The sequence below is a fragment of the Palaemon carinicauda genome, chromosome 7 (genome assembly GCF_036898095.1).
Source record: "Palaemon carinicauda isolate YSFRI2023 chromosome 7, ASM3689809v2, whole genome shotgun sequence".
In the NCBI taxonomy this organism is placed as follows: Eukaryota; Metazoa; Arthropoda; class Malacostraca; order Decapoda; family Palaemonidae; genus Palaemon; species Palaemon carinicauda.
The window spans coordinates 161114519-161140334 of record NC_090731.1 but is presented as its reverse complement, the minus strand read 5'-3'; the positions used below and the strand labels follow the sequence as shown (position 1 = coordinate 161140334).

At 37.8% G+C, this 25816-nt stretch overlaps 1 protein-coding gene across 10 annotated transcripts in view; it reads right to left on the bottom strand.

The window, feature by feature from the left end:
- The window catches only part of LOC137644110 (PHD finger protein rhinoceros), an 85636-nt gene extending 65576 nt beyond the window's left edge, over positions 1–20060 (bottom strand). For 7 of the 10 annotated variants that reach the window (XR_011045133.1, XR_011045132.1, XM_068377073.1 and 4 more), the window contains exons 1-3: positions 18783–19091; positions 8295–8623; positions 3785–4022 (exon numbers count right to left, since the gene is read on the bottom strand). Coding sequence is in view for 8 of the 10 variants with exons in the window: in XM_068377073.1 (XP_068233174.1) it covers positions 3785–4022; positions 8295–8623; positions 18783–18843 (628 nt within the window). In the remaining 2 variants the exon portion in view is untranslated. Of the gene's footprint in view, positions 1–3784; positions 4023–8294; positions 8624–18782; positions 19092–19907 lie in introns of those variants that run through there. The other 3 variants (XM_068377068.1, XM_068377071.1, XM_068377069.1) reach the window with 2 other exon arrangements.
- Positions 20061–25816: the final 5756 nt, after the last annotated feature.

Here is a 25816-nt window from a genome sequence, read left to right as displayed (position 1 = left end):
GATGATAATGTGCTACAAGTAGGTATTGTGCAACCAAACTAATTGGAATGTATGCACATGTTTTTGTTGGCAGCTGCAGTCAATTTATATTTATTTCACGATTGTCTTACAATGTCATTTAATGACTATGAAGGTTAAATATAAATCCCAAAAATGGCAATACACCATAGAAAATCAACATGACTTTCGTTTGAAGACATTCATACACACAAGCCCACTACTTTATTGCGTTATTGTTTAAAATGGATTCAATATTACATTAGTAACAAAGGCAATTGTTGAAGCACGTTAATCATCTGCAACTACTGTATTCCTTTGAAGATATACTGAAGATAATTCTTGAAAAAAATTATAAGGCGTATGGCTCAGATTGATGACTTCATGCAACCACTAATTATTATTGTTTTATGAAACTATATTCATATACTGGATATTTTTATTTGCATGAAGGGAATCAATTCTGGCCACTCTTCAATGAGGTCTACATATGAAGAAATTTGTATATGATCACAATAAAAAGTTTCCCAAGGTGTTCAAAACTTAGCTTCAGATTCAGGGTTTGACTGGAACATTGAATAAAGTTTAACATATACAGTATTCCACTTAAATAAAACTTTGACTGGTTTCATGGTATTATCATAGCTGCATCAATGAGTGAAGCAGTCAAACACAAGTATAGTAATGATGTGAAATTATTACTTATTGTCGAGTAATATCACTTTGTCCATTTGTATATTATCTTTATATTACTTTTATTTTTAACATTTTCATTTCATTATCCTATTTATGAGCATACTTTTAATATACTTACTATCAGTACATTGATCTGCTACTATAATTTTATCTTTTTGAGGCATACTGTATTTCTGAACACTTCAAGTATTGTTACATTCAATTTATATTTTTATATTACAGTATTTTGTAACAATTCATGATGATATAAATACTGATTATTAAAAACATAACAGTATTGTTCAGGGTTAATCTTTATGCTGGCTACATGAAAATCTGTACATTTAACACATACTGATGTAAATACAGGGGCTTCAAATTCCACCACTGGGCTTAGTTCCTAAAACCTCATCAATACACTGATTTGTTGTTAATCAGGCACCCAGCTTGGTCAACATTTAAAGCATATAATTCTGTGTTCATGTCACCAATTTTTGGATATTCATTTTGTCCTTACAGTGTTCAACATTAATGTTTTTTTTTTAATCCTTATAAAAATTGCCTTCCTTGTTTTCTAGCAGAGGAGTTCTACTCCTTTGTAATAACAATATCAAGGAAAGAGAGATGAACTTCACTCAATCATAACACACCATTCTCTACTCCCGTGTACAAATTTTAACAAATTCACCTAAAGGTTTAAAGGTTGCTCATGAATGGCATAAGCAAGGGAAAGTGACATTGCCCTAGCAATCAGGACAATGCTCTAGAAACTGACCATATATTATATGATCAGCACCAAAGCCTCCTCTCCACCCAAGGTAGGACCAGAGGGGGCCAGGCGGTGGCTGGTGATGACTCAGCAGATAGACCTATAGGCTCCCCCAAACCCCCCAACATTAGCTCACAAGGATGGTAAGGTTACAGACACTAATGGCACTAACAAGTCTGAGCGAGACACGAACCGCCGACTGGCAAACACCAGGCAGAGATGTTACCAATCAGGTCACAGCAGGCAGGTGTCTAAATTCCAGAGGGGAATGTCCAAAGGAATATAAGTAGTTTGTAGCAGGCGATTATGTAAGGGGAGCTTGCACTCACTTGTTTCCCATGGCAAGTGGTATACAAAGTTTGAGGAGATAATACAGACCTTAATTAACAATGACTTCAGTCATAATAGACGATGATACGCAAAACAAGTTAGATAAGTTCCATGAAGGATGTACAAGTAGTAACTAAGAAGACAGGATTAGTTTCCATAATATGACAAACTAGAGGGGCACTCAGTATGGTGCAGACCTCCGCCACAGCAGCTTATTTCTCAACCTTTTGCTCTACCTTGACTGTTGATCTTAACATGTATTAATTGGCGTATATTTTCATACACTCAAATATGAACCAAGATTGACGTCTGTGACAATTATGTCCAAACTTAAGGCTGATTACGTGAATTGAACATTTTGCTTGACCGTGACCTTGACCTTACAAAATCTAATCATATTATTTAGCTTTCAACATAAGTTAATCGCTGAAAGTTTAATTACTCTACAATTAAAATTGTGACCAGGAAGTGATTCACAAACAAACAAACGCCCAAACATGGGGTAAAACATAACCTCCTTCCAACTTCATAGTTGGAGGTAATGACTTTGTAAAAGAAAAATCAATGACAATGGTTAAAGACTCCAAAATGCCAGTACTGTAAAAGATATTTCCTCAGACAAACTATGGAAAGGTCAAAGTTTTTTCACGAAACTGGTATAGCGATGCTGGGGCAAGAAAGACAAGAAAGGTCCTTAGCACAATGACCCCTGCATAAAGAAGAGAAAGTACTAGGAATACTAAAGCTAAATATAAAATAACCCAACATACACATTTATGCCTAGGACATCCTAGCTATTCATTCTTACCTTCTAAAGCTGGCTTTGCACCCATAATACAAAGATGCATACAAAGCAAAGTCCATAAAAATAGCAGTCATTAACAAATGGGAAAGACATTAGGAAAAGTTTCAACATAATTCAGAATTAGAAGCCAGCAAAGACAAGCCCCATTTTTGACAGTGAATGAAGAAAACGCGAGTATCTGCAGACATCAAAGGGAAGTACGGGCATCACCACTCAACAGATTAGCTGGGTATTTTCCTTCTTTAAAATTGGGTAAATCACTTACTGCCAAAAGTACTTAGGTACTGTAGAATTAGTAAGAGCCCTTGGGAAGTAATTTGTAAGTTTTAGTTTCCCTTCATATTCTTTTCTATTTAATTGCTTACATTTCCTTCTTTATTTAATTTTGCTTAAAGGTATTCGTGTATACATGTTTGCATGTTGGGATGACTAAGATTAATCCTTTATTACTTCTGAGTGCCTAAGAATATAAACCCCCTTTTAAACTGTTTAAATAGGCTTTTATCTAATTTCACCCTTTGTATATTATTTTTGCAGAATCTAACTCAAACATATTGCAATAGCCCTAGGCAACAACATTCTCATAAAATCAACAAAAAATTTTTGACTATACAAATCCGAATCTTCCAAGATTAATCATTGCTCTCTATAACTAATAAAATCAAACAATACAATCTTATTGCAAAGTACATAAACATCAAAACAGTAGAACAATTGTTTAAACCATTTATTATTTCAATACATACCCAACATTCCTTGCGCTATACATTTCGGCAAGCACAGCTTGGTTGACAAACTCAAAATTAGAGGACTTACGGCGTTTCTACGACTAGCTCACCCTATCTTATAATTCAAGAACTACTCCTGCACCAAATGGCGGCCATCTTAAAATGATCATTTTCATTTGATTGTGCTACTTTCGTTTAATGATTTTTTTGTGCCTTATACTGAATCAAGAATTTTGAAGGTAACTTTATATCAAGTTTGTCAGTTAATATTCAAAATGAGAATGACCGTTTCAAGATGGTGACCACTGACGGCCATTTGGTGCAGGAGTGGTTCTCAAGATATAACATAGGAAGGCTAATCATATAAACCCACTAGCTCTGAAATTTTGAGTATGTCAACCAAATTGTGCTTGCTGAAATGTATAGCGCAATGAATGTTGGGTAACACTTATTGAAATAATACAAAAATAATTAACGTACCTAAATTTGGGCACAACTCGCAAGGCGGCTGACCAACACTAGCCTTACAGGCATCACAGAACCAAGGTTCAGTGGAACTTGAAGAGACAGTGCTTGATACAGACACCGAGTCGCTGATGCCATAGCAGCCTTCATGAACAGATACACTACACCCATCACAGGTCACAATTTCATTCAAGTCATCTGAATGGTCACCAAGGCAAACAGAGCACACCAGAATTCTGGGACGCTCTATCCCCTGTAACACACAAACATTACCAAAATGAACAAGTTGATGATCTGAATTTGACTATAATGATACATATGAAAATATTTTGACAATGTCAAGTGTCATTAACCACCTACTAAACCCTGAATTTAAAAAAAATAACTACCACTATAGTCCATTTCTTTTAGCGATGCATATTTGCACCGACTCGCGGCGGTGCCCTTTTAGCTCGGGAAAGTTTCCGGATCGCTGATTGGTTGGACAAGATAATTCTAACCAATCAGCAATCAGGAAACTTTTCCAAGCTAAAAGGGCACCGCCGCGAGTCGGTGCAAATATGCATCGCTAAAAGAAATGGACTATAGTAGCAATCACAAAATGACCTTTAAACTAAAATTATCATTTCTAAACTTACACCTGAATAGAACAAGCTTTGAAGTGGAAGCGCCCACTTGATAACCTCTAGATAAAATATAGAAGATCTTTACCCAATGCCAACCCTTTGTAACCTCCCTCTTTTAAATTTGCCCCCATAACCTTCCCAATCTGTTGGGAAGAGACAAACAGCCGTGGCAGTGGCCAAGGATTTGCGTGGAGAAAAAGGCAACCAACTCTTCGGATTCAAATGAATTACCTTCAAAAGTAAATATCACTTCAAAAGTGGGGAGGTTGGGTCTATACTGTAGTTGTATTTAGAATAAAGAAAGGAAAATTTAACCCTTTTACCCCCAATGGACGTACTGGTACGTTTCACAATACTCATCCCTTTACCCCCATGGATGTACCGGTACGTCCTTGCAAAAGACTGCTATTTACTTTTTTTGCATATTTTTGATAACTTTATGAGAAACTTCAGGCATTTTCCAAAAGAATGAGACCAACCTGACCTTTCTATGACAAAAATTAAGGCTCTTAGAGCAATTTGAATAAAATATATTGTAAAATGTGCTTGAAAAAATAAACGTCTGGGGGTTAAGGATTGGAAAATTCCAAATAGCTTGGGGGTTAAAGGGTTAACTATTAGTTTAATAATAAGGTGTCTTAGTGCCTAGGACCACTTAAATCTGAAGTAGTTTGCCTTTCATCCTGCACTAAGACTAAGGCACTTTCATGGGTGCCTGTCACTTTCCAGCATATAAGGCAGGTTTTGGCAGCAAATTCAAAGGGAGGAGGGTATGAAGGCAGAAGGGAGGGATTTCCTTTAACTTATTTGGAAGTCATCAAGCTGGCATTTCCACTTATTAGTGAGTTCTATTCAGAGGAAAGATTCATGGAAATAATTTAAAATACAGAAAATACATTATCAAACTAAAATCTTGGACTACATAATAGTTTCTTTATATAAAAGTATAAAATTGGTAAAAATTTCTTAAGCTACTTAAAATTTTCTCCCTGAAGGGTAAAAGGATCAAGTACAGTACCGTACAAATCAAACCGACTTGATCAAAGTGAATAATACAACCAGTATCAATTATAACTATCATAACAATGGTTCATATTTGAATAGCAAATATATAAATACTGTATATGGCTTGCCCTCTGTATCTAGAATAATTGAATTTATTTTATAGAATTTGGGCTATATGGTCCTATGCTGGGCCCATGAGGCTATTTAGCACCAAGGTACAACTGGGGTGAAGTAAAAGCTAGAAGCAGTTGGACAGCAAGACAAAAGAAAGGCAGTGGGAACAGAATTGAGGTAGAAGACTAAAAGGTGGGTGCAGCTTGGAGATGAAGGGACACGGCAAAGACATTTTAGTATAACCTGCAGTGCACTGATAGCACCACCTCACTAAGGGGTACTTAGCTAGAGATTATAAAATATAAACAAACATTTAGCACTATGAATGCAAATTCTATATAAGTTTCTCAACCAGTAGAACAACTGGTATACCATAAGAACACATACATACTAACAAAATATATGCAATGACAAGTTTGTTAAAAGCTGTAAAGTTAGTGAAAAGCTGAACTAAGACAGCAACAAAAACCAACCAAGTTGAATAAAGTACAGTACTATAAAAACACGAAAATACCCACGTTGACTAATATGAAAGGAAACTATACAGTTACTCCTATCATTACCCCTCTCTCTGGGTAAGGGTAGCTCAATAGAGCATTCTAAATATGTTGACATCTTTGATTACAAGTGACATTTCCAAAAGACCCAATGATCTGTGTATTGTCATGTGTTACAGTACAGTGCTTTCATTTCTAGTTTTAATATCAAAGCAAAATCATGATTATGCATTAGCATAACTTTACACAATGGCCTAAATACAATGAAAATATCGTACATTGTATGAACAAGATTGAAGTTACAGAATATATTTCATGTAATGATCAGCTGAACCTCAAAATTTTAAGTCAATTAATTAAAATAATTATTTACCCACCTCTTCCCTCTAACTTCTTTTATGAAGTAGATGGCAAGCATCAATGAATTTAATTTCAAACACAGTGGGAGGTTAGTAAAAGCAACACTTGAAAAACATTACTGATCATGCTAAAGATTTTTTTCTACAACCAAATTTCAGACAGACAAAGTCAGTCATACAATTCATGGTAACAGAACAGGACCACTAAAGCTATTCAACAAAATACAAGGGAATGCTGTATCGAGTTTTTTCATGAGCCACAGCTGAGGGTATAATCAAAGTGAGATTATTATGCCAAAGAATGATTAAGAAAAATTAAATTTTAATAAGATGTGTTATTTCTATACCCACCTGAAGTTCATATTGCTTTGTTGTTAAAGCTTGACTCACATTGACACAACCTCCAAAAACTTTTAATATCCTGTTTTTTATCCTTCAAGAAGTCACATCACTTGCCCTCCAAGGCGACATATGTTGACTAATGGCAACATACACTGTGGTGGGAGAGACAGCTGTCATCTTCAGTCTCTTAATAAAAACTAATATCCTATACTCTTGATATCATTAGTCAGTCAGACTGAGGAGGAGGGTGGGCAAGGATATAAACATGTCCGGTAAGTAAAGAAATTACAAATTTTATCATTAAATTTGAAGTCTTAAAATAATACTCATTTGCACACTAGACCTCTTACTATAGTGCCTCAACACGAAAAAATTAAAACTAAGTTTATAATTTGATGTTCCATACTCCTTCTAATACCTCTTCATTACATATTTCTTATCTATTAATACTTTACCCAACACCTTGTATCCCAAAATCTGGAACCAAAAACTAGACTAATTAGACCATCCATTGATAAACTATAAGGAAATCACTTTTATTTAACTCCTGTATAGGCACCTACAGCCCAGCACTCTTGATAACAGAACCAGGATTGTTTAAGATATTGTTTAGTGTACAGTATACTGATTTGGTATGCCACTGAGCTGCAGCTAAAACTCTTTCTAAAAAAAGATTCTTACAAAAATACAGCAATGTGGCTGCACTTCTAATATCATGTACTTTTCGTCTTCCATCTGAATTGGATGAAACTCTTTGAGCCTCTGTGACCAGTCTTCTAACCAGTAAACACACAGCATTTTTGTACAAAGGACAACTTGAAAACCTAACCTATGCTTCTCTCAATTCTTACTTAAACTAAATGCACAATTTATTTTATGATTAGAACTGTTAATCTGTTCATCCAACAAGAAATTTTTTTTTTCACAAGTGGAACTGTATGTTTTCGCATTCTTCACGAATATCTAAATCACAATACTGTCCTTGATGAGACAAAGAAAATGAGGATCATGAGCACCAAAATTCAATAGCCTATAACAATCTATGCAGTAATTACTAACAAATCCAGAAGCCTGAACAATTAAGCACAATTGGCATTTTTAATCTGAAACATAGAAAATGTCTACTTGATTGAGTTAAGACAGACGAGAGATTGAAAACAGGCATGTCTTTCTACACCGTGGGTTGCCAGTAGTCACTGTGTGTCACCTTGGTGGACTTTTGAGGCACCATCAATGAAAGTTGAGCTTCAAGAACAAAGCAATATGAACATAAGGGGAGGTTCATAGAAATAAACCATCTTTCACAATAAAAAATGTACCTAATAGCCATAATACCTAAAATACTATAAAAATATGCATCAATTAAAATAACTTGTTTACAAATAAAAGATAAAAAATACTACATTACATATAAAAAATAAGCTATAAAAATGGTCCTATTTCTTCAATACAGTACAATCTACGCAATAAACAAGAGAGACTAAGGTACACACAACGCAGGAATTTCTTGTACTGTGTTTCACAGAAATTTAACGCATGAAATACTGTACATACTTGAATTGGATAACTAATCTTCTCTAACCTTTTCCATCTCCAGAGCCTGAGTTTTCCTCGCTCTTTCCAACAGCTGTGAAACACTAAGATTTTTATCATTAACTGGGGGCAATGCTGCTTCTCCTTCACTTTCTTCTTCCTCATCCACCTCATCGTCATCTTCACCGTCATCATCATCGTCATTATCATCCAAAGCATCAGGATCACTATTTATAGATATGTCATCATCATCATTCAGTTTGGCTTCATCAACATTAAAGTCACTGTCATCAGAACTTTCCCCTAAATCTAACTCGGCAAGATCAATGAGAGCTGCTTTTGAAGGTTTTACTTTCCGCTTTCCTGGCTCTCTGTCAACTGGAAGAATAAAAAGGTAATGTATGTAGAGTACAGTACATTATTTCAATAACTTTAAATATGAATTGTATACATACATACATACATATACCAAGGCACTTCCCCCAATTTTGGGGGGTAGCCGACATCAACAAAGAAACAAAAACAAAAAGGGGACCTCTACTCTCTACGTTCCTCCCAGCCTAACTTGTATACGTACATAAAAATAATTTGTATTTTTCAGAATCGTACAAACCTGAGTTCTTTGAGTAGGGAATATGTTTTCAGCTTAAGCTGAAATGGACGTTAAAACGTTAAAGAGGTACCTGTAGTTAACGATAAGAGATGAGCAAGGGCGAGGAGCCCTAAACCCACCAGTCAAAAGCTACAGTATTAACTTATGACCTTTTTGATTCAGGACTGAGAGGGATGGTTGAGGTGGAAGTGTAAATAAATGACTCTGTTCCTATAGCGAAGAAAAATACAAATTATCTCAAAAATTTTATATTTGTTCCAGTGCGTACACAAACCTTTCATCCTCTTAAGTAAGGAGTCTCGCTAATTAGTATGTAAGAAGTCCTCCTTAGAACCAAACTGGTTGGTTCTCTTTCTTCCCTGCAAATGTCAATTTACCTGGTCCCATACGGGAGTGAAGGCGACTCGAGCAACCTCCTTTCTTACACAGGAATGAATAACTGATAGGCCCTGGCCTGTCCAAGAAGACTGGTATGTGGTAAAAGGAGGGATCCCTTCTCCTGAAGGGGATAGCACTCCACAATAATATACCCGGCGTGTGATGATCAATGGTTGCTATATAGTCCACTGTCATCCCCTCATCTACGAGGATGGGGGAGAACTTTAGATTCTTAAAAAAATAGAGCTCAGAGGTGTAGTTTATCAGCAGAAAGAATGGGGAAGAGCCAGTCATTCTGCTTCATTCCAGGCTTACATCTATATGTTGCCATAGACAAGATGCTTACCATCCAGCATGGGAGCTGGGCTTACTACACAACACAGTAACACAGGACCAAATACAAAGGCATCTAGGGACATGTACAGTAGGTACTCCCACATGTTAAAGGCCATGAAGGTGGTCTGGTACATAGAACATCAACACCTGGCTGTCTGCAAGATTCTTCTAGAAGGCAAGGATGGGGACCTAACCCCTGACTTAGTGAGTTCTGGTCATAGCTGGTGCCTCGACCCTCTCAGTAGTCAAAATTGTATGCATTACGGATCATCTTACAAAGAAAGAAAGATTGCGTTCTCAACCACCTCTTTCATGGCTCTGCCAGAGCTAAGGAAGATTTGCTGACAATCAGGTCATCTTCAGACAGCACTGCAGGCCTCAGGGGACACAAAAGCATTTCCTCTCCATGTAACCTGATGCTTTACACAAAGAAGTGATGGAGAAGGGCTTGAACCAGGCATCATGCCCTTGCAGGTTCAGAGTTTTGGCCACGCATCCTGACACAAAACTAAGGAAGTTCCTTTCACCCCTCAACATGGGAGACTAAGCAGAAAGACTGTATAACTATCCTAAACTCTTTGCTGATGCCAAGACAGCAGAGACAGTCTTGAAAGTCAGAACCTTAACTGATGTCCTCCTTCTCAATGGTTCAAACAAGTACGAGTGAGAGCCTTGAGAATGAGACACATTTACCTCTCCAGGACATGAAGTCCGCGGATGAGCAAGACTGTTCGACGCTTCTCACAAGCATGGACAACTCCTATGAGGATTGGTCTATTCCTCTCATCATAAGGCTGAGCGGTAGCCTTGACAGCAGCGACTGTGAGGAGCTTCTCTCGGCAAAATAAGACGAGGAGTATTCACCACCTACTCTAGCGATAATATGGAGAAGAATCCTTTCTACGACATCAATCGCAGAAGATGGCCTACTTTTCCTTGTTGAGTGAGGGCCATAGAGACTTCTCTTAGGATACTGACTTGGGTAAAAGGGGATACCATTTGGCATAAGGCCATCTGGGAGCAACCACGGTCAACCTTAGTCCCAGCGTACTGTAATCTCCACACAGCGGACAGAACAGAAATGAATGCTGCAGAGGAAGGGCATAACCATCCATGTGATCCCATGGGTGTTGGAAGAAAACTTTGAACATAGCCTATGGGTCTAGACCGGGGAAAAAATTACTGGGAGTTTCTAGTTTAGCCAGGTCTTGAACAGGTTAATCCACAGAGAACCCCATGACCCAGAAGTGTCTCCATTATGCAGGGATGTAAGGACCTCTCTCTTAGAACCCTCCCATGACAACAGAGCGTGCTAGTCCATAACCGTTGCCCGGAATATATTTGGCTGACAACTCTACAATGCAGAATGCAGATCTGATGTGCATTCGCTTTGTTAGCTAACAGAGTGGGTGCGGAAATAGGCCCCCTTGCTAGATGACAGCCCATACAGTAACGTTGTCGCACAAACACCACTGAATACCTCTCCAATGTTCTTGGAATGCTTGCATTGCTAAAAAAAAAATTAGACTGCTAGCCTCCCAGGATGTCGAGGAGTAGATGCTGTTTCTTCTGACCACACCCCTGAGATGACCAAGTTGTTCAGGTGTGCACTACACCTCTTTCAACACATCTGACCACTGTTGCATGCCTACAAGCAGAGTTAAGTGAGAGTTCCCCAGTGAGGGCTTTCTCATTCAGCCAACAGTCAAGATCATCCCAAGCCTCCTGTGCCGCTGCCACCGGAAGAGATGAGAGATCACTGGAGGCTGACCAGGGATTCTTCAAACACTACTGAAGAGATCTGTGGCAAAGGCACCTGACTGAGGAATGATCTTCTCCAGCGAGGAAAGGTTGCCAAGAAGATTGTCTTGGACAGAAACAGACATGATACCTTCTTGGGCTTGCTGATGAGATTGTCTCAATGACATATTCTCACTGATGCTGCTTTTATCAGCATATCCAAATACAGCATAGTACTTCAACCTCAACTTGATGTAAGAAATTATACTTCTCCTTAATTATCAGAATCCCCAAAGGCTCAAAAAGCACTTCCCCATATACTTGCACTAATAGAGGGCAGAACACTGGCTACAGCGTATCCCTCCTCTTCCCTTATTTCGCCATCCCACTGCCTGGAAGGAACAGGTTGGGTGGCTTGAAAAGGCTGCACATGCACTAGCTCCTTCTGGGAAGAAGTTCCAGGACATCTTGATCAGGGTCTAGGAAAGGCCCGGAGGCATTCCTTGCTGAGATCCAAAGCAACAGAGCTACCTTTGAAATAACTTGTTTTGACAATGGGGAGACCAAGGCCTCCCCTGCTCCTCCTCAAACACCCAGTTGACCTACTGGTTACTGAATAGTGCCAGAAAGTTCACTGCCTTCCCACCAGACAGCATGAAACGCTTGTACTCCTCCAAACTCCCGGGTTGATAACCTCGTTGTATTGGTAAAGTACGACGTCACTGGACCTGACGACTGGTCAAGCTAGGAGACCGCTTGAAAGCATAGTCGACAAACCATGTCCTCAGACTCGAGGGGCCACAAAGTCGGTGCTATCTACCTTGACTTTCTCCATAGACACCACCCCTACACATCAGTGCACAAACTGACAGGTCAACCTGAAAAGGTGCTGATGTGGGAAACCTGCAAAGAAACTTTCTGCCTCAAAAATATTGGGGCTAAGTCTTCTTTTGCTGAAAGTAAACATAGCGGTTCTCATTTCCATAGATCTGTTCGGGAACTCTATGACCAAACAAGCCAGATCTGGCTTGGGCAGCTTCAGGGATGGCCTGGGACTTTGAAGAGCACCAAATTACCACTATAATCAAGAAAATTCCCGAAAAGATTGTCCACCTCCATTGTTACTGATCCAAGGTTTAGTGTGTTAGGGGCAGACAAATCCTGAGTATCCGCCTAAGCAGCCGGGGAGAAGAGGATACAGTAGGTTTCTCTAGGGAATTACAGTATTAACCGCCATGAATAAGACTGTTCTGTCCCAAGGAAAGAACTGGCAACATAAACAGGGACTGAAGTAGTCCTGGAAAGATGAACAACAGTGGGATAAGAATCATTGGAAATGATTGCAGCAGAGACAAAAGAAGTACTTAAACTCTTCCACCTGCTGAAGAGGTACAGTACTTGACTTCTTCCATCTGCTGACGGCCACGGACTTGTGCCTCCCTTTGCCCCAACTCTTGGTCATCCACAGTAAGCAATGATAGCCTTAAGTGGTACCATCCTCTAAACTAGCTCTACCAAAGTATCTTTGGTTGAAGGAGGAGCAGAAATCCATTGCCCAGGCAGAAAAGCTACTCCATCACCAGGGGGGGGGGGGGGGGGGGGGGGGTTGAAGAAATTTATGGAGCTGTACACTCTTGTATCATCTGGCTACTGGGATAGCCCACAGTAGGTGTTACAGTCCTGGACTGTTGCATTGGCCCCCAGAGGTAGGGTGGGGGGGAAACACAGGGCTTTACTGTACCGAGGTAGCTAGGCACCCAAGGAGCTGCAGTGTAGGGCAGTGACAAGGAATGTACATACCTGTCCTGCCTGGGGGTAGCCGGGGTACCCGACCTACGGGGCCGTGATCCTATGCATTGGGGACGAAACAAAGCTGTATACAACTTTCCCGACTGTCTCCAGTAGCCGGGATCCAAGCTGCACCCCTGTGACACGGGGTCAAAGCCCCAGGCAGCCAAAACACAGGGCTAGAGGCATTTGGGTGCCATCCACCCAACCGGAAAGAGAGGGTGTCAAGAAGAGCACCTTCCTTACGATTACGGAGGACTGTACTTTTTTTACCTTTTTCTCTTCTTATTAGAAGTGGAGTCCAAAACAGAGCTGGAAGTCGAATACAAGACCAAGGAAGAGGAGTCCAAGGAGTTCTTCCAAGGAAGAAGAATGACGATAAAGTTTCTTCCTCTTTCCAACACTCACCTCAGGATCTGCAAGCAGAGTAGTTTAGTTCTAAGCAACCAACAACAATGATCTTTCCCAGATGGGAGAAATCACAGGGGATGCTCCAACAGGAACCACAACAGTGAGGAACACTGTCAGAAGAGAGGGTCAGGCACACTCACCGAAGCGGGTGTTACAAGCCTTGAATAACCAGGCACAAAGATTGGTGTGTTGGTACAGAGAAATGGGGCAAACATGGAGTGACCAGGACAGGGGAAATACATGGGGACCACCCGGGTACTGAGCCAACATATCCTTTTGTCCACCAGGAAGCCCTTCGCCAGAGGTGGAGACCCACTGTGGACATAGAAATCACCGACACCATGGAAACACTTCAACACTGGCGTCATCAAAGGAAGCACTGGTACTGAGGAGCCCAGGTAAAAGATAGCCTTAGCTACCTCCTCCCTAACAAGTGATAAAGGGCCTACCTGAATGAGTTGAGGAGGCCCAACCTTCCTTAGGTCAAACTCGTCGTCAGTGGTACACTACAGTATACATAAACAAGGAAGTCTCTCCAACCTCCAATGAAGTGCACCAAACACTGGAAGACATTTGCACACCACCAGAACCTAAAAATTCCCCGGATGTAACTCCAAGGGCACCTTGCTCCTGACGCATACTCCCCATGGACCGAGCCAGGGGCATAAGTGCAGAAGCAACAGTAGCAGATGCATTCAATGATCAGAAGAAACAAATCTCTCTTCCTTCCCCTCAAAGCATATGCTTGTCACTGCACAGAAAGCCACAACCTAGACTTGACATACGGGCATAATTGCAAACAATTATCTCCCAAACAAGAGGCACTGAGAATGTGTGGATCAACAGCTGCTTTAACAAAAACCAGATGGAAGACCATCTTTTCCCTCATTTACAAATACCTTACTTCACAACCATAGCAATCAACAGCCAACATTCCCTTCCCGAAAGAAAAAGATAAAAACTTAAGGGTACAAACAAGCATGTCTACTTGTTGTAACTGAAAACATAACTCGCACCGTCGTTAACTAACTTGTTGACGATTTAAACAGCCATTCCAATTCGCTCTGAAAGCATATTCCATACTTGAAAGATGAAAGGTCTACAGTATACAGTACACATTAGAACAAATAACACTAGAATATATAAACAAACAATAAATCTTAATTTCATCTATAAACTATCAAATATTACTGTACAGTACTGTATTTGTACAATATTGAAAGAAAAAATTTGTAGCAAAATTAGCTATTTTCATACAACCTTATAACTTATAATCTCTTTTCATGAGCAACCAAACTGACCCAAAAGTTTGTCTTAAAATATAAAGAAAGAAAAGGAGTTGGCATTCAGACTGAATATGTTCCTTTAATTAAGAAACCATATGGCAGTGTGTGGCATTCTGTACTGATAAACTAGAATAACTTAGTGCGGTGATTTTACATCACCAAAGATCCATTACAGTAATCCCTCATATATTGTAGGCGTTACGTTCCAAGGACAACATCCCCCCCCCCCCTCAGATAGTTGGGACAGACAGCATGTTAGGGGTGTCACTGGTTTCAAAGGCAGCCACTGATATAGGCATAATTTTACAGTCTGCCAAGATTGATTGAAAAATACACTCGTGTATAATTTGAAAATGATGTTCAGACAGCCAAATACAACTACAGTAAATGGAATTTTGTATTGGTTCAATACAGAAGGCAATATCTCTCTCTCGAATACGGAGTGAGTCTGTATTTTACAGATAGGGTGGTAACTTAACGGAGAGATCGCATCTGTTTAAAAAAGTGAATTTTTTACAAAGACTCCAATTCACTAATTTTAACATATTTAGAAAAGTTTCCTTAAATTTAGGCTAGGGTAGTCTCAGACCATGCGGCTACAGGATGATTCTAAGCCCTTACTATGTCACTGCCATTTCCATGCACCTGATTCGCCAACTCATAGCTGACTACAATACAGTTGGAAGAGAAAGATTTGCCAATGATGGAAATCCTGAATGTTTAACATCCAATTCAAGAAACCTCACTTCAAATCACTTAAATGTTTAAAGTTTAAACTTGCAGTGAATGTTATATTGAAGAGGCTGACATAAGTCTTTATAGTTTATACATGAAAGATCTATACACATGTTAATGGTCTTGAAATATTTTATTTTATTTCTTCATTAACTCTCTTGTAGTTTATTAACTTTCTTATTTCCTTTCTTCACAACATTATTTTTCCCTGTCTGAGCCCTTAAACTTATGGCATCCTGCTTTTCCAACAACTAGGGTTGTAGCTTAGCTAGTAATAATAACAAAAATAATAATAATAATGATAGAAATGGTACAAGCACAGGGCTACACTTAACATAGAACGACATCTTCAGTTCTCAGAGCTTATAAAAAAAATGACTCGCAAGTCTATCTTATCTCTACTCAAAACTTAAAAGGTATAGTAGAAATTATTGAAATGAATGGTATACCTATAGTCCATTTCTTTTATCGAGGCATATTTGCACCGACTCGCAGGGGTGTCCTTTTAGCTAGGAAAAGTTCTCTGATCGCTAATTGGTTAGAATTATCTTGTCCAACCAATCAGCGATCAGGAAACTTTTCCCGGCTAAAAGGGCACCCCAGCGAGTCGGTGCAAATCTGCATCGCTAAAAGAAATGGACTATAGTAGTTAGGACAAATCCCCTTTTACCCACACACTACCATTTATAGGTTTGATGTGGAGGCCGTTCTTATGCACAATTAAGGCGGGTACTTGGTAATAGCGAGGAGTCATCCTATGACCAACAATACAACTATGGATGTTAAAAGCAGATTTTACTCATACCATGACATACCCCAGCAATCCGCAGTCATACTGGGATAAATTATCCTATGCCTGGTAAAATGAACATAAAAAAAGAGTGTAAGACATACAAGCAATTATGAATAAAGTCATACATGATGCAGGATACTTTTACCAAGCAAGAAAATAGAAAATACGCATACAATGTATGAGTGTGAATGGAAAGATAGATTCATTCAGAATTCTGATGAAACATTATCGGTGATAATCGAAAACCAAAGAAAACATAAAAAGTCATTGTATTTTGCTCAAATATTGGCTATTCGTTTCAGCTTCAACAAAAGCACCATAGTAGACCGAAGCTATTATTTATTTTGGTATATAGCAGAAAAAGGAGCCTTCGTAGATTGTTGGGCCAGACCAGGTGAAATTTTCAAGTTATGAGATAAACCAAGGTTTCATTGTAGTGTATTACAGGGCGATGTAACCTCGGTAAACAACTACTTTTTCTTATAGAAAAAATTATGCTCTCTTCGAAAATGACACTTGTTTCCGTCGCAAATGAATAGTTTCAGAAATATATATACATCTATATCCTCCGATAATGGGGGACCCCCAGTGGGAACTCGGGGTTTTGGGTGGGGAAAACATACTGGGGAATCGATATATAAACGTAAAACAAGCCTTTTCTTCTCTATTCATTACCTTCTGAAATTATAATAACCGGAGGAAAATACAAAACAGTATATCTGAATAAACTTTGGAGGCGCCGTTACAAAGATTGTGTCATGAAAAAATACAGTAACCAGTGCTGCCAACGTCCGATGTAGATCAAATGTTATTTTGTGACCTGTCATACTACTAGGCTAGGTTAGGTGGGTTTGTTAGGTTCTGTGCCCTTTTTGTACTTTTTATATATTGGGTAAAACTTATATGGGAGAAATTATTTAAAATACGTATGGAAATATCTATCATTGCTATCGTTAGTAATGTCAGCGTGCCGTTGGTAACTCTGTGTACCGTACGTCAACGTTGGTAATTATTATTATTATTATTAAATGCTAAGCTACAACCCTAGTTGGAAAAGCAGGATGCTATAAGCCCAGGGGCCCCAACAGGGAAAATAGCCCAGTGAGGAAAGGAAATAAGGAAAAATAGAACATTTTAGGAATAGTAACAATATTAAAATAAATATTTCCTATTTAAACTATAAAAACTTTAACAGAACAAGAGGAAGAGAAACTAGATAGAAAAGTGTGCCCAAGTGTACCCTCAAGCAAGAGAACTCTAACCCAAGGCAGTGTAAGACCATGGTACAGAGGCTATGGCACTACCCAAGAATAGAGAACAATGGTTTGATTTTGGAGTGTCCTTTTCCTAGAAGAGCTGCTTACCATAGCTAAAGAGTCTCTTCTACCCTTACCAAGAGGAAAGTAGCCACTGAACAACTACAGTGCAGTAGTTAACCCCTTGGGTGAAGAAGAATTGTGTATTATTGGTAACGTTGCTAATGTTATCGTTCGCAGTAAATTCGTAAGAGAAGTGACACCGTGCAACTTAAAGTTAGCTGAATTGGTTGATCTGTTTGTTTCCGGTTGAAATTAACATCAAATTTGGTTAAATCACGTTATTTACTATAGGAAAACATATATTTTCTGTTCGAAATCTCACCCTGTAATACAATAAAAAATTACCTAAACCAAATTTTAAAAGGGAAATAATAACAAGAACGCCCTCTAATATGAGGTTCCCCACCTAACCTAACCTAGGAAGAGTATCATTACCTACTAGGGGGCACGCCATCCCCTGGCAATCCCCATAGGCCACGGTATCCTTAACTTACCCTAAACTAAGTCTCCACCAAGTGTTTGCTTCCTAACCGGCTTCACTCTGGTAAAGTAACACTAAATTATTATATTTTGTCAATTATAAATTGGCTTCTTATTATCATAATTCAGACCAAAATGACTTCGTAAACTTCCCCATAAATTTGATTTGACACGTAATGAAAATGTTTAAAACTGCCCCAAGTAAATGCATTCACCAGATAACTACTGAAACGGTAAGAAAATTACTAAATATTGTCATTAATCGAATAACTAAAATAATTAAAACGTTTAAATAAGATTTCAACACCGTACGGTAGGCCGTTCACTTTATGTATCTCTCAACTTTATTTATTATGCCATTAGGCTCAGCTCCCAACAAACTACTATCTTTGCATTACATATAATAAACAATAGGTTATTCTTATCATAAAACTATCCAATTATCTTAACATAATCTAGACGGCAGCCAATAGCAGACTATTAGACCCGCTCTAAAGGTATCGTCTACAAAATTTCAAGAAGTGGATGAGACCATGCCTTCAAGCACGAAATATTACTATCATTAAGATTTACTAACATCTAATGAAGGTAATAAACTTACCACTACCTCGCCAGCAGCAATTATAATCTATATGAAAACGGCATATTAATAACTTACCCATAGCACTTAAAAATAATCCCACTGCATCGCTTTTACTCGCTTTGTTTTTATCCGCCATGTTTGTGGCGTCTGCTGCTAATGCTGCTGTTGTCACGGGTAGTATTTAATTCCACACAATTCTTATAATGGATGAATTCCGCTACCTACGTCATTCAATATATATATTTTACACCATGAGCCACTCGCAATTACACATTATAATGTGAATGTACTCTAATGCCATCTTAATGGAAGGTGTGTCTAACTTCACAGAGATGGAGGGTAAACGACACCTTTGACTGATGCATAGGACTATTGGTAACCATGGCGATGTCGCGAGCTTATTTTAATAGATAAATTTCTGACAAAATTAAATTTTGAAAAAAAAATCAAAACACACGAATCAAGGTCAACGGGGATGATAGCAATTAAATGACATCAATTATTTTGACCTGTTGCCGCCTTGGGAGGACTTGCTGAGAGTTGTTATATACACGGTATATCTTTTTATATGATATTGCCTTAAAAATTACTGCTGTGTCTTATAAGTATTCTAGATCGGCGAATGACCAATTGCTCTGTAAGCAAGAGCCCGTTCTATATTGTTTTAAGATTGCCACGCCTCCGGTCAAACACGACCGCTTGCAAAATGACATTAATTCAGCTCATCCTGATAAAATTTACGAACCAATGTTTCTGCAAGTTATTTTTCAATTTACAACTCTGCAGTATATGCTGAAAACTGTTCAATTGTTCCTCTAAGCAAAATAAGTTTTAAGAATGGTTCTTTGCACCGTAAAAATCAAGAAAAATAAGAAGAAAAGAATGTCAAAATAAAGAATATTACGAAGAAAAGCAAAATGTGGGATTAACGTGAATAGAATGGAACTGGATGATGATAAAAACAGATTGTATATTTAAAAGATTAAAAAAGAAAACTAAAAAAAGACTAATATTAAAGCAGTAAATAAACAGGACGAGGTAAACTTTAAGAATGAAATTAAACACAAGTAGTAACTGGTGAACATAGTAGACAGAATACTAAACTGCTGTCTACGAAATGTGTTTTCATTCAGAAATATTTCAGTACAGATAATCTCCAATTATTCTTTAATTACTCTTAGTACAAAAGGATAAACTTACAGCAGGACTTGCCAGGATTCGTCAAAAGCTTCATTAACTCCATGTTGTCTCTACGTATATCGTGTTAAAGAGAATGAAACAGAAATAAGGGAGGTGTTTCAGGCTTCAGCTATGGACTATTTAGATCCTTTCGGTAGGAACGGTAGCCTAAATGTCCAAATAGTTTAACTATCGAAACAGTATTCAATCTAAATTGCTTGTCCTCTACAACTACGGTCTATATTACCTAGACCTTGCCTACAGCAATATGCTGCGCTATTATTATTACAATATGCCACGGATAGTTTAGCCGTGCGTAAAGAAACTGATATAGTTATTGGTTAATACGGTTAAAAAGGGACAAAACTATTGGAAAATGGGCCGTCGAGTAGAATATTTGATGAGACTCGAGGACAAAATATATGATATTAATGGCATATCTATTCCAAAGCAGCTATGGCATGAAATTATCTTTTTATTCAAGAAAATTCTAAGGTAAAGCTTAAAAAATGGAACCTCGATTGTGTTTATTTCGTAAATTTGGCAGTAAATTTTAGTTGTTTACTTACTTGTTTTGGGTTTAAATCCAACCCTCCACTGTGACTGAAGTCGAGTGAACTACTTCTCGGGCGGGTCCATACTAATCATCTAACGAAACATTTTCATTATAACTTATACAATTCTTTGATTGTAGCATCTTCCAAACCACATGATCTTGTGAAAAGTAATGTCTTTAGTTTCTTCTTAAAATTCAATTGCTCCCTTTAGGTCCTTCATTTCAGTTGGCAGTTTATTATAATGTCTAGGCGCACCGTAGCTAAAAGCCCTTTCACCAAATTTACTATTTGTTCTTGGTTCAGATAGCCTGTGTCACTCATGGGTTTTATGTTAACATTTGTTTCTAGTTCTAGCTTTTTCAGGCATTCTTTTAGATATTTTGGTTCATTTTGGTTCAGTATCTTAAACGTTAGTAAGAGTAGCTTGTATTCAATTCTCGCCTTTGCCGGCAGCCAGTGTAATTTAATTAGTGCAGGGGTAACTCTTTCCCTATTGTGTAGTCCTTTTATTAATCTAGCGGCTCTGTTTTGTACTCTCTAAATTTGAGGGCGTTCGAAACTCGACGCAGGAAATATAAATGGGGCGGTTAGCAATCATTGCACCTCATGGGGTGCAATATGGCTTATTATTTAAGGGTCTTTGCAACATTCCTTCACTTACTAGCTGCACCCATTGTTTAGGCTCTAGTTTCATTTCCGTTTTCACTTCATTTCAATACTGCTATGAAGTCTCTTTTAATTTATCTGGAAGTAATCCGTATTTTTTTCATATTTTTTTTTTAAAATCTATTCATATATCCCTTCTTTGCTTCAAAATTACGTATTTTTCTTCTTCTTTCGACAATATTAGTCCTACTGCATAATAGGGTCGGCAGGTCGACTCAACTTTCTCCATATATTTCTATTCCTTGCTACTTCTTCCCTCAGTCACAGTCCACCCATATCCCTCTTACCACATCCATCTATCTGATCTGTTGGGGCCCAAGGCTACTTCTCCCCAAGTAAGAGAGATAATTGAGGATCAATTGAAGAACCCGTATGGAAAGTGCTGGAGTAAGAGCATAGAAGAAATCTGTAGTAAATATGGGATGGAAGGTGAGGAAATAAGAAGTTAGGGGAAACGGACCCTGAAAAAAATATCAAGAAAAGAATTGTGAAAAAATAGAAGAAACCATTGAAGAAAAAAAGAAAGTAATGAAAACATTAAGATTTATTGAAGGAAATGGCCCACAGCCTTATATCATAGAAATGAATATGGATAAGGCATCCCTTGCAATGAAGACAAGATTAAATATGCTCAATTTAAAAGCGAACTTCAGGGGAAAATATGAAGATAATTTGTGTGACCTGTGCAGAGATGAAGAAGATACTACCTAACATTTATTTGTATGAAAAAATTAGGACAGCTAATGAGTGTAGACATAAGTTTAGGTATGCTGAAAAATCCTAGCAGTGATCTGACTGCATATTAGGTTGGGCAATGCGTAAAAAAAGAAGAATTTAAAAAATACAAACTGACCACAATAGGTTGCCAAAACTGATGATAGCAAGGTGTTATCCCATCTAATTTCAAGGTAGAATAGAATAAAAGTAAAGATTGAGAATCTCATTACGGTATTAATTTATTTAAGGCACAGGTAATATAAGCTTAATAATAAGAATAGGCTTAGAAGCTTTGCTCCTATCTATAAAGTGATAGAGTGCCCGCAAACTTATTTTGCGGCGTGAGCAATAAGGAATCAGGAACCAGGAACCATCAATGGCATGCTCTTAGCTGTCTTCATTGCTTCCACTTCTATTCTTAATACGTGTCCATAGTGTTTCAGAGGAGCTTCCCTGGCTTCATATTTTACATGACATACACCACACATTTTTCGTATATCTTAACTCTCCCTACTTTCCAGTAGTTCAGGTTCAAGTTCTGGGATGAGGCATAGCTTTTACAACGGCGCCTCCAAAGTTTATCTTCTTGTACTATTTTGTCTTTTCTTCCACATCAGGTTTAATACTTCTTTTTTTCTTTCCTATATTTGTTTCACCAAATAAAGATAATCCTACTATTTTCTTTAGGTCTTCCTCGTGGGGTTGTTGTAGCTCAATTACTTCATTCCTTTCTTTTCTATATTCCTGGCAAAAAAACAAAAAGTGTATCAAATCTTTCTCCTCATTTTCACAAACATTACAGTTTACATTCTCCTCATTGTGTCTATTTACAATATGTAGTGATATTCCGACAATCCATCTTACCATCCTCATCTTGGTTCTTTGCAACAGCCCCTCCTCTTAAGTGCCCAAGTTTCTGCCCCATGTAATAGTGTTGGCCTGATGATTGTCTTACAGATCTTCATTTTGAGTCCTAATGACATTTTCTTGTCTAAACCTAGGGTATCACTTGATTAATTTGTCTCTCAAGTCTCAGTGCTCAAATAAATAATGTAGTAAGGAACTCTGAATATCAGCTTAGAAATATTGTTTGTGTAAAGTAGTATCTGGATGAATATTCTGTAAAGAAACTCCTAATCGGGTAGTTGAATCAGTAGAACTTCAAAAGTTTAAAGTTGGAGCAAATGTTTTTATGTTGACCAGGCTGACATGAGTCTTTTTATTGTTTATATATGACATATCTGTTTTGATGCTGTTAATAGTTTATATAAGACATATCTGTTTTGACGCTGTTACTGTTTTTAGAATGATATATTGTTAATTTATTCTCATCATTTATCTATTTCCTTTCCTCACTGGGGTATTTTTCCCTGTTGAAGCCCTTGGCCTTATAGCATCTTGCTTTTCCAACTAGGGTTGTAGCTTGGCTAATAATAATAATAATAATAATAATAATAATAATAATAATAATAATAATAACTGTGTTATTTCCAGGATTGACTGCTGGAACTCCATCTACTAAAATCTACCCAATTACAAAATTACAAAACATAATAAACAGAGGAACAAGACTGATAAAATATCCAACCCCGAGAATGGATTACACCTAAGCCGATTGAATTACACTGGCTGCCCATCAAAGCTAGAATAGAGGTTAAGATATGTGCTATAACCCATCAAGCTATCAGAACCAAGCGACCAAAATATCTTAGAGAATTACTACACATCGTGCAGCCAACAAATCGTGTAGACACGAGAATACAGTAGTTACAGATGGTTTCAAATGATTGGAGCCAATATATATAGCTCAGGGGAAAGGCTGCTAACTTACGGTTTTAATACAAAATTCGTGAACTCTTACCTATAATATACTTACATAGGAACTTCAGGTAGCCCACGGTCTAGATATATAGACCTTGAGGTAGCCACACAGATGCCGAAGAATTGCGTAATTTACGGGTCCAACTCCAATTGTAACAGAAATGGAGTGCTTATGTTTATTCCTTCCCCAAACATGAAGAAACAATGAGCAAATGGATTAACGCCTGTATCTCTTCTCTTTTATTTCGGCATAAACATAATATCGCCAGCTTCGAAGCTTTGATTTAAACCAAACATTTAATATTAACATAATTTCCCCAGTCACAATTGACTACAGATCCCTTCTATCTATTTTCACCTGCCATCTCTGATATTGCTTTTCTCTCTGTCCAATTTAGTATCCTCGTACCATTTCTGAGTGGAGATACCTTAACGTGGTTGAGGGGTTTGTGAATCGCCATGATCAGCAAAGCTATACTAGTCAGGGCCACCCATATTAGGTTGGTTTGTTGTGAGCAACAAGAAAAAAAATCTCCCACCATTACCAATCCGTACAGGCCAGAACGGTGATGAAAACTGACCAAGCCCCAACATGTAGGCCTATTGACACGTCTGAGGCCTTTGTCTTGCAGTGGACTAGAAACGCCAGCATTTGTTGTCGTTGTTGGTAATTTTAGCTATATGAAACTATATTTTTCTTCTTTTGGGGATCCATTCGAGAGAGGAAAAAAACACTTTTTCAGTGAACATTTTGTCCCTTACACCTCACACTCTCCTGATAGGTAATTTGTCGTCTATAGGACGGCAAGAGCATATTACCTTCAAGTAAACCACTATATTTCTGAAATAGGTTAATGAAACTACAGTAAAAATACTTTTATTTTAGAGCTAACAAAAGTTAGGTCAATAAAACTAATTTCAGAATATATTCATTTTAAAGATTGTTTACAATTGTCAGGATCATCTATGATGGTCCCGTGATGTATCTAGTTGGAGAATCTTGAGGTTCTGAAAAAAGGTTAATGAAACTACAGTAAAAATATGTACACGTTCATTCAGTTTCCATTAAAGCTTTCTGACAAAAATTTGGTGTAGTTTCCACATAGTACCATAATAAGAATGAAGCTCGCGTCTCATTTATATAAATAATTCAGTTAGAAAAGCATTTTCTCACCAATGTTAAAATGAAATTTCTTGTCGAGTTTTAGGCCTTGTAGATGCGAATGACATTGAAATGTAATTATTTAGGGTTAGGTTATAATTAGTTACCACTTCTCAATTTGTCTTTATCTTTTTATAATCTACGCATATGTAGTCCTCATATTTTGCTAAATGATTAAAAACTGATAGATTAGTTTAATAATACTTGATTATTAGATTACTTATTAATACTTATCAATTGTTACCATTTTGAGTATAGATGGCGATAGGCCTAACCTCTTTCCTGGAAGAGCCTCCAACTTAGATGCTAATAGCGAGTGATCTGGATTAGTTTCATTTGCACCAATTCCCATTTATTTATTGTAGTTTTGAAAATTATAAATTGGAGAGCTGCAGGTTCCACATATTTCAAGAATAAATCTATAGAAAATTAATTATGAATTATTTTCTTTACTCTACTGAGAGATGGTAAGTAGCCTGTACCAGCTTTAAGGTTTACTTGGACGATCGGAGATTGGATTTCCGAAGAAAATTGACGAAAGGGAAAAATATATTTTATACTAATTCCTCTGAATTTGTAATCCTATTGTTTATTCTAATGGCTATTTTTAAATGAAGACGTTTTCATATAATTAATTAACTTTATTACAAGCAGATTCCATAACCAGAACTAGAGTAAATATATTTGTTAGGTAATACAGAAAATTATTTTCATTTAATGTCTGACCTTGCAAATGATCTGAACTTTTTAAGCAGCGTAGACCGAGGAACTTACTGTAGTCCTATTCTTACTGAAACCAGTATTCTATTTTATTTTATTTGCATAGTGAGACTGAGTGACAGAGATCGCACTGTCCATGACTCTGAACCTCGATAAGTGATACGTACCTGCATTTTTTTAGTCTTTTCCGTACTCCCAGTATCAGTGTGCGCTTGAGGGAACTTCAAGGACACGAGACGCTCTTCTTGGAGTGGTGTGTTCAGAGGCGCTGTCGTCTTAATTACTAA